This window comes from Lathamus discolor, chromosome 21 (assembly GCF_037157495.1).
Source record: "Lathamus discolor isolate bLatDis1 chromosome 21, bLatDis1.hap1, whole genome shotgun sequence".
Lineage (NCBI taxonomy): Eukaryota > Metazoa > Chordata > Aves > Psittaciformes > Psittacidae > Lathamus > Lathamus discolor.
In genome coordinates, this window is record NC_088904.1 from 105,980 (window position 1) to 114,822 (window position 8,843).

At 63.3% G+C, this 8,843-nt stretch overlaps 2 protein-coding genes across 2 annotated transcripts; both read right to left on the bottom strand.

Annotated features, from left to right (window-relative positions):
• Positions 1-442: 442 nt before the first annotated feature.
• Positions 443-1,686, bottom strand: SMIM24 (small integral membrane protein 24). Its single transcript, XM_065658790.1, has 4 exons — positions 1,503-1,686; positions 1,095-1,212; positions 933-971; positions 443-790 (listed from the first exon to the last, which is right to left on the bottom strand). Exons 1-4 carry the CDS (start codon positions 1,573-1,575, stop codon positions 697-699), a joined length of 324 nt encoding a protein of 107 aa, XP_065514862.1. The 5' UTR covers positions 1,576-1,686; the 3' UTR covers positions 443-696.
• Positions 1,687-5,249: 3,563 nt separating this feature from the next.
• DOHH (deoxyhypusine hydroxylase) lies at positions 5,250-8,431 on the bottom strand. The gene is made up of 5 exons (XM_065699983.1): positions 8,332-8,431; positions 7,822-8,145; positions 7,069-7,145; positions 6,572-6,809; positions 5,250-5,731 (listed from the first exon to the last, which is right to left on the bottom strand). Exons 2-5 carry the CDS (start codon positions 8,093-8,095, stop codon positions 5,415-5,417), a joined length of 906 nt encoding a protein of 301 aa, XP_065556055.1. The 5' UTR covers positions 8,096-8,145; positions 8,332-8,431; the 3' UTR covers positions 5,250-5,414.
• Between the last annotated feature and the right edge of the window lie 412 nt (positions 8,432-8,843).

The following is an 8,843-nucleotide window of genomic DNA, read 5'->3' on the forward strand; positions in this document are numbered from 1 at the left end:
CTGGGGTGGATTTGGGTGCACTGAGTTGTACTGGGATGCACTGAGCTGTGCTGGAGTCTGTTGGGATGTACTGGGGTGCACTGAGCTGTACTGCAGTGGATTGGGGTGCACTGATCTGTAGTGGGATGCACTGGGAGCACGGGGGTGCACTGGGGTTCACTAGAGCAGAGTCATGGTGGGCAATGGGTGCCCATCACCCCCTCCCACTCAGTCTATATGGGACACGGGGATGCAACTGCGGGGTCCCACTGCCTCCGCCTTGCTCGTGACGTCATCGCCTCGCAGGTGTGACGTCATTGCCCTCACCCGTAGGACGGCCTTGGCCCAAGCTGGGGGTCCCCACTGGCCCCGCCCCACCCAGGGGGTCCCCGGTGTCCCTGTGACCCCCCCGAGGCGTGGGGCAGTCCCACAGGCCCCGTCCCGGCGCAGTGACACCAGACAGTTGAGACCGGGCACTTTTACTAGGGTTCAGCTCCCCCCCGCCAGATGCAGGGGTGCAGGGTGCGAGGTGCCCCTGCGCTGCCCTCCCGGATCCACTCCTGCGGTGGATCCACGCCGGATTGCGGCTGCAGCCGGAGCCGCCCCAGGACACCTCCCGTTCCGCGGCCGCATCCGCAAAACCCGGCGCGGATTCACGCCCCGCGGACTGGGCTTGGGGCGCGATGCGCGGTGGGGGGTCCCGGCGCCGGCCCCGGCTCACAGCGGCGTGGCTTTCTTTTGCCCTTCGCTGTCGCTCTCCTCGCCGCTGCCCTTCTCAGCCGCCAGGTTGACGCAGCCGGTGCGCTCCAGCCTGCCGGGAGGGACGGTGCATGGTGCACAGGGCCGCCACCGTGTTCTCTGGCCGTGCTCAAGGCACGCCGGGCATGTGGCGGTGCCAGCGAGGCCCGGACCGAAAGGGCGCTGGCAGCCCCGCAGCGCACGGCCCGTGGTACCTGGTGATCCGCGGGGTGTCCTGGAGGCCGCCCTGCTTCCTGAGAGGGGATAGCGGGGTGAGCGGAGCCCGGGGGTGCCCTGTCCCCTCCCTGCAGCTCCTGCGCGCGGCCTCGGGCATGGCCGCCCCCCCGCCTCCCCGGCCCGGACCAGCACCCCCCAACCTGCGCATCCGGAGCTTCCAGAGCCGGTTGACGAGGAGGAGGATGAAGACGATGAAGAGGAAGACGACGATGGCTGTGAGGCCGACGAGCCAGGGCTGCAGCTCCTTGGGGCCAATGCCTGCACAGCCAGGGATGGGGACAGCTTCAGAGGAACCCCATCCTGTAGGGGATGGACTCCCCATCCCACAGCACAGGATCACAGACATTTGCTACCCCCCCTTCCCCACCCTCTGTCCAGTGCCACTTTCCACAGCCAACATGTCCCCAGGAAAGCACAGGGACAGCAGGGAGCACTGCGGGCAGCAGGTGGGTGCCCTCACATCTCTCTGCTCTGCCCCCAAAGTGGTCGCTACCAGGGCACTGGGACAGACTGGTGCGAATGGGGATGGGCATTGTGGGGACACCTACCGTCCTGTCCCCAGGCGGTGGCGGCGAGCATGAGCAGGACCAGGAGGGAGAGGGGTTGCCAAGTCCTCAGCATCTTTGGTGAGAGGTCAGCAAAGGGCTGCAGCACTCCAGATCCTGCACCCCAATGTGGGTCCTGTCCCACAGCTGGTGACTGGCAAGTGCAGGCGCTGCTCTGTGCACCCAGGGCCAAGGAGCGGCTTTTATTGCACTCGAGAGTACAAGTGCCACCAACACCACAGCAACGTGGCTCCTAGGGAGCTGGCACCGGCACTGGTGCAGCCACGGGTCTGTGGGTGCTGGTGTCCAACATGGGTGGATAGGGAGAGGGATGGATGGAAGGAGGGAAGGAAGGAAGGCCCAGTGCCCCATCCCAGTCTATCACCTCTGCCCATGGGGTGCTGCACCCCTGTCCCAGCTGGCAGTGCTGGGGCAGATCCAGGCCACTGCTCCATCCCCATGGACACAGCCCCCAACCTGCCATGCTTTGGGGACAGAGCAGCACAGGGGGACACACACGAGTAGTGCCAGTGCAGCCCCAGCCTCCCTCAGGCCCATCTGTGCCCCAGATGCATTGGCTGGTGCTGACAGGACCCAGTCATGTCCCTGGGGAGTGCCCAGTACTGTGGGGAGCTAAACATTAACGGTGTTATCGGGAGACCTTGGCAGGGTGCAGCCCTCACCCACCGGGACACGGGAACATGGAGGCATGGGGTGCCTGGGAGCACTGCAGGGATGGACCCAGGGTACCCTGCCCATGGCAACCCCTGCAGGGACACGGGGACAGGGCCCCTGCTGAAGGGGGGGTGTGAGGTGGGGGTTGCAGCCCCAGCCTAGGTTTAAGGCAGGGGAGGCTGGTCTGGACAAGGCAGCCCCATCCCCAGTGCCTCCACCTGTAGCTTTGCACCCCCAAGATCAGCTTTGAGTGTCACCTGTGGGTGCCCCTGAGCTCTGCCCCATGAGGAAAGGGCACAGCCTGGCAGGGTCAAGGCACCAGGGGGCCAGCAGGAACAAACCCAGCCTCAGTATCTGTGTGTCTGTCCCTCCGCACGCACGGTCACGCTGACATCAGCCTCCCTGCGGGTGCACGTGCCTGTGTGTCCACGATCATGTGTGTGTGCCCATGCCCCTGCCCCCATGCCAGGGGTCTGCATCCCCTTCACACCCCCACACACATGTAACACATGTGCCTCTCCCCACGCGCCCTTGCCCGGCACAGGGAATGTCCCTGCTGTCCCCAGGTCAGGGTGTCCCAGCTCTGCCCCCTCCCCATGCCCATGACAAAGGGGCAAGCAAGCAGGGACAGGGCAGGAGCGTTTATTGGGGGCAGCGATGGCAGCCCTGAGACAGTGCCTTAGGGCTGTGAGAGGACCCGGCTCCAGGGAGGGCTCCGGGGCGCTGGTGGTGGCAGGAAAAGGGCATCCCGCAGCTCTAGAACAGCCTCTTCTTGTGGGAGTTGGCGAAGGAGATGGAGCTGCGCGGGGTGGATGGGAGCAGTCGCAGCGCGACGTCTGTGCCCGCCAGCACTCCCGCACCTTCACCCACCAGCTCCCTCTCCCCCAGGGTCCCATCCTCTTCCAGCCACTCCACCTCCAACACTGTCCCCTTGGCCACCACCACCTTCTCCTCCTCTGCTTTGGGGCCGAACACCCAGTCTGGGGGGCAGAAATAGAGCTATCAGCAGCACAGCCCCATAGCAAAGGCTCTGGGTGACTGCCCTAACGCAGCCCCTCACCCGGCCTCGCTGCGGGCAGCACTCACCGGCAAAATCATGCACCAGGTCCTTGATGAGGTGGCCGACAATGGCGTAGGCCACCAGCAGCACCAGGGTGGCTGCCATCATCAGGTACAGCACATAGCGGGGCAGGCGAATGCTGTCCAGGGCAGGGGGTTTGTACTCCACATAGAGCACCCCGTCCTCCTCGGGAGGGGACTGCAGCAAGTGCCGCAGCCCCCAGGCACCCCTGGGGCTGGGGAGTGGGGTCCCCCCCGCCAGGGCCATCGACAGCTCCCCCCAGCCACCAAGGGACAAAGCATCCATGGGAAGGAGCTTAGTGCCCGCTAATCCAGGCACAGCCCTGGCAGGCTCCACCTCAGGGGGGCTGGGGAGCTGTGACATGGCCCAGGGTATCCAGAATCTGCCCCCCCGGCAGTTCCACAGGTCCCTCCATCTCCCCAGCAGTGAGGAATCCCCCACAGCTGGAGAACCCCCAAAAGCAGGGAGGGGAGGGACGACAGACACAGCCCAAAGCCTTTCCCAATCCCCTGGGCTTGGTTAGGTCCTACGAACAGATTGTGCACGATGCTGGGAGCAGGCAGAGGATGCAGCGACCTCCGCACCAGGAGGCGATGGGCAGGGTGATGGGCACCACATCCTGACGCCAAGGGGGGCCACAGGGACTCTTTGCTGTGCTATTGCCTTCCCAGGAGTTTGTATCAGCCCCACAGGTGGCAGCAGCACCCAGCAGTGGCCAGAGGGATGAAGGTGTCCGTCAGGTTCAGCTCCAAGTCAGGGCTCAACACCCAGATCCTGCTCTGCCCTGGCACACGGGGGTGCACTGAGGTGGATTAGGGTCTACTGGGATGAGCTGCTGTACTGCGGCCCGGCTCTGCTGCACCCAGCTCACCCCAGCCAGATCCTGGCTGCAAAAATGCAAAAATTCCAACTTGGGCCTAAAGGGCCCTTGGGGGGAGCAGAGGCAAATGGTGGTGCAGATTTAGAAACAACCCTGCTTGGCCCAGGTGAACCTGGACAGGGAATAGCGGAGAGCAAATGGTGGGAGCTGCTGACTCCAAAACAGTGTGATAATGTCACGTCTTTGTAGTGCTGAGAAACAGAGGTTTGGTGGGCGTCAACCTCCATGACACACACAAGTGACCCCGTCCACAGCACTGGGACACGTAGGTCTGACTTGCAATGAGCACATGGGTTACCTGCAAAAGTCGTGGATGATGCCCCATCCCTAGCAGTGTTCAAGGCCAGGTTGGATGGGGCTTGGAGCAACCTGCTCTAATGGAAGGTGTCCCTGCCCGTGGCAGGCGGTTGGAACTGGAGGAGCTCCCCACACCCGGGCACAGGCTACAGCACTGCACCGGATTCCTGCTAGAGCTCCTGCTGCCGGCACTTTGCTCCCTGCCAGCCAAGCCCTGTGCCCACAGCAGCTGACTGGGGGTGTTGGGTGACAGCAGCAAACCCCAGCCTCAGCCCCCTCCAGGTCTGGTTCAACGTGGGGGGAAGTCTGGGCAGGCTCTGCCTCACCCTGTAGCCCCGATGGCAGCGGCACTCCCTGCAGAGAGCAAAGCGCAGCCAAAGCTTCCAAACTCTGCCATGAAACAACCCCCATCCCAGGGCAAAGGCTGTGGCAAGCACAGCCCTGGCCTGCCCTGACAGGTCAGGCCAAACCCACACAGCTCCTCCACTGCAGAGGCAAGGAGGGATGCGACTCAGCACCAGCACCACAGGTGATTTTGGGGCATCCCACCCTTACAACCTCCAGAGCGAGTGCCCAAAGCCAGACCCAGCCTCCCAGCAAAGCTCCAGAGAAAGCAGAGCTTTTCCACATGGAGCCACTATGGCAGCACAAGCCCAGAGCAGCCCCTAGGCCCCATAAAGCCACAACAGGCTCTGACGTGCTGAACAGAGCCCACCTGGTCCCAGCCCTGAGCCAGACTACAGGTAAGCAGGGAAAAAAAGGCAGATCCAGGAAACTGAAGGTGGTGGGAGAAGGACAAGTACCAGCTCAGCCCGGATTTGGAGGGAGAATGCAGCTGTAATTGTGCCAGAGAGCGAATCCAGTTCGTCCTCCACCTCTGCCGTAGCAGGGCATGGATCTACATCTATGGAAAGGGCCACGACAGTGCTGCTGGGGTGGGGGGAAAGCAGCAACCCCATCCTGAAGCTCCCAGAGGTGGGGCTCAGGCCGAGGCCTGCAGCCTGCAAAGCCCATCAGCATACTGGAACTGGTCCCCGCTCTGGTACTCGAACATGTCCAGGGCCACCTCGCAGCTCTCGCGCACCACACGCTCCGCGTCGCAAGTGAAGGTGCGCAGGGTCTGCAGGCAGGAGGGGTGTGCTATGGAGCCCAGCGCCTCGGCGCACTCGTGGCGCACCATGGGGCTCTCGGTGAGGCTGCACAGCGCAGCCGTCAGCTGCGGGACACAGGCCTCATCCTGCATCTGGCCCAGCACGTAACCGATCTCGTGGCGGAACAGGGCGCTGCCACAGCGCAGTCCTGTGGGGAGAGCACAGAGTGAGCTGCCACAGCCTCAAAGGGCACTGGGGTGCCTGGTCAGAGCCCCACACCCAACCCCAAAGCCATGAGGAGCACACCTGTGGGGTTAGGGCTGGCAGTCACTGCCACAGACCATGGGGAAAGGGGACAAAATACCTATGGGAAGGGGTGTCCCACCTGCTTCGAGCCTGCATGGCCGCAGCAGCTGTGGCACAGAGAGACCCTCTTGTGATGGAGCTGTTGTCCCCTCTGCCTGCCCTGGCGAGCCTGCACTGCCCATGGACCCTGCTCCACCAGCACAAGGTGCCGGGGTGGTACTGGCATCTCAATCTCAAGTCCTACCATGCTGTGGGGCTGAAGAGCTGCAGCAGGAGCCATCTACTTGTCCCAGACTGCTGAAGAGCCTTAAGCGCTTCCCTTGCGCTGGGTTGTGCACCCAGACAGTTCCTGGGCTGTGGTTCACCCTTTCTCCACCCAGGAGACACTTACTCCCCTCTCTAAAGCTATTCCCAAACCCCAGGAGGAGGCTGGCAGCCTCCAACTTGAGAGCAGGGCCCAGGTCCTACCAAGAAACATCAGGTGAGACTGGTTGGTCCCTGGCCGGTATTACAGCCTGTGCTCTCTCTCACCTGGACCCACGGAGCAAGGGATGACATTACAAGGGCTGTGAAACAAAAGAGCACCAAGTGCTTTGCAATGTGGCTCCTGCAGCAAGCAGGGGGCAGCAGCTCTGGAAACACAGAGGGTGAAGAGCCCAAAAGGAGCCGCAAAGCTCTGGATTTGGGAAAGGGTAATCCTGGATTAACCTACAGAGAGTTACAGCACAGAACCTGCCCTCACCATCCGCCAGTGCCAGCACAGCGGCACGGCCCCCCACGTTCCGCAGGGCAAACATGGCCCTGTAGCGGTCGAACAGCGGCCGGGACTCATCCAGGAGGGTCTCACGGAGTTTGGTGACATCTGTCTCCTCTGCAGGTGGAGCAGGATCCACAGAGAGGTATGGGCTGCTGCCTAGATCCTGCTTGTTCTCCTGCAGCCATTCCAGTCTCCTCACTGCCAACTGACATGTCTCAGCCACCTGCAGAGATGAGGACAGAGCCCTTGTGGGATGGATGGGAATGGGCTTCACTAAGGCAGCAAGGAGTCAGCACACAGGAAGATGTTTTTCATAGAATCATGAAATCTCAGCCTGGTTTGGGTTGAAGGGAGCTTAAAGCTCCTCCAGCTCCAACCCCCTGCCACAGGCAGGGACACCTTTCACTGGAGCAGGTTGTTCCCTGTGGACCCATCACCAGGGAAATGAAACCCCCTGCAGCCCCCCCACCCAAGAGCCTCACCTCAACCACGGGATCCTCTGAATAGCATTTCAGGATATCCAGCACATCAGGATTCCCAATAGCACCCAGGGCTTCACCTGAAGGAAGGATGTGTCAGTGCATTAGCAGGGTGTCTGCTGTGCTCTCCAGCAAAGCCTCGCCCTGCTCTGAAGTGGGGACATGGGCCTGACTGACCAGTGCTAAAAGACACAGCCAGAGAAATCACCACAGCAGGAGTCTGGCCAGTGGGAATGGGAAGGCTCACCAACCAGTCCAGCCAGTGCCATGTGGTAAAATGGCTGCATTCTTCAGGATCCTCCCAGCCATTACACCCAAGCTTGATGAGGCCACCACAGAATGGTTGGAGTTGGAAGGGACCTTAAAGAACACCTTCCACTGGAGCAGCTTGCTCCAAGCCCCTGTGTCCAACCTGGCCTTGAGCACTGCCAGGAATGGGGCAGCCACAGCTTCTCTGGGCACCCTGTGCCAGCAACTCAGCACCCTCACAGGGGAAGAGCTTCTGCCTAAGAGCTCAGCTCAGTCTCCCCTCGGGCAGGTTCAAGCCATTCCCCTTGGCCTGTCCCTACAGGCCCTTGTCCCAAGCCCCTCTCCAGGTTTCCTGCAGCCCCTTTAGGCACTGGAGCTGCTCTCAGGTCTCCCCTTAAGGAGCCTTCTCTTCTCCAGGCTGACCCAGCCCAGCTCTTTGGTACCGACAGGAGCACCCACAAGTCCCACTTAAAAGCTACCCACTGCCTGCACCCGCAGCCATCGTACCGGCCTCATGCCTGACCATGGGCTCCTGGCTGGTGTCCTGCAGTACACGGACAAGCACTGGGATGGCCGCTTCGTCCTGCATCTGCCCCAGGCAATAGGCCAGCTCGTGCTTCAGTAGCACAGAGGCGTCCCCGAAGGCGCTGCCGATCCAGGCCACGGCCGCGGGGCCGCCCAAGTTGCGCAAGGTGAAGAGGGCCCGGAACCGGGCGGGCAGCGGCTGGGCCGTGTCCACCAGGGCCCGGCCCACGGCGTTCACCTCCTCCGCCATCAGCATCACACCGGAGGGGAGAGGGGCCTGCGGCACGCGCCGCTCCGGTCACAGCCCTGCACACGGGAAGAAGTGAGGGAGGCCTTCGGCCGCCGGCGGCTCCGCTGGGCGAGAGCAGACCCCGCGCCTGCACCGGCGGCCCGGTCCCAGCGGGACCCGGTCCCAGCGGCCGCCCCGCGGGGGGCCCGGTGCGGGCGGGCCTGCGAAAGGGGAGACACACACGAAACCAGCCCCGCACTCACCGAGCTCCGCCATGCTGCGCCGTCACGTGACCACGCCACGACTCCTACTCCGCACTTCCGGGACCGCCCATAGGGCCCTCCCCCCTCCGCGTGGGCGTGGCCGCGCAGCGGCGGCGCTACCTTGCGCGTGGCGGCAGCGAGCGCGAGCAGCGGGGTCCCGGCGTGCGACTGCGGCTGCGCACAGCCCCACCGCGGCGGAGCAGCCCGGGCGGCAGCGGGGCCCGGGCCCACGAGCTTGGGGCAGGCGGCCCTGGGAGAAGGGATCTTTCCAGTCTCCATCTGAGCCTCCCCCCGTGCAGCTCGAGGCCTCGTTCCTCGGGCGCAGAGCCCAGCCCCTCCTGGCTCCATCCTCCTGTCAGGCACTTGCAGGGGAGCAGTAAGGTCCCCCCGAGCCTTCTCTTCAGACTAAGCCCCCCCAGGTCCCTCAGTCGTTCTCCATCACACTTGTGCTCCAGGCCCTGCAGCAGCCCCATTCCCCTTCTCTGGCCCTGCTCCAGCACCTCAATGTCTCT

Excerpts from the sequence above, each read along its gene's own strand:
- SMIM24 (XM_065658790.1), bottom strand. The coding sequence starts at position 1,575 with ATGCTGAGGACTTGGCAACCCCTCTCCCTCCTGGTCCTGCTCATGCTC. Across the intron at positions 1,213-1,502 it reads CACCGCCTGGGGACAGGACG|GCATTGGCCCCAAGGAGCTG; the intron begins GTAGGTGTCCCC and ends CTGGCTGTGCAG. Across the intron at positions 972-1,094 it reads TGGAAGCTCCGGATGCGCAG|GAAGCAGGGCGGCCTCCAGG; the intron begins GTTGGGGGGTGC and ends ATCCCCTCTCAG.
- DOHH (XM_065699983.1), bottom strand. The coding sequence starts at position 8,095 with ATGCTGATGGCGGAGGAGGTGAACGCCGTGGGCCGGGCCCTGGTGGAC. Across the intron at positions 7,146-7,821 it reads CATGGTCAGGCATGAGGCCG|GTGAAGCCCTGGGTGCTATT; the intron begins GTACGATGGCTG and ends TCCTTCCTTCAG. Across the intron at positions 6,810-7,068 it reads CAGAGGATCCCGTGGTTGAG|GTGGCTGAGACATGTCAGTT; the intron begins GTGAGGCTCTTG and ends TCATCTCTGCAG.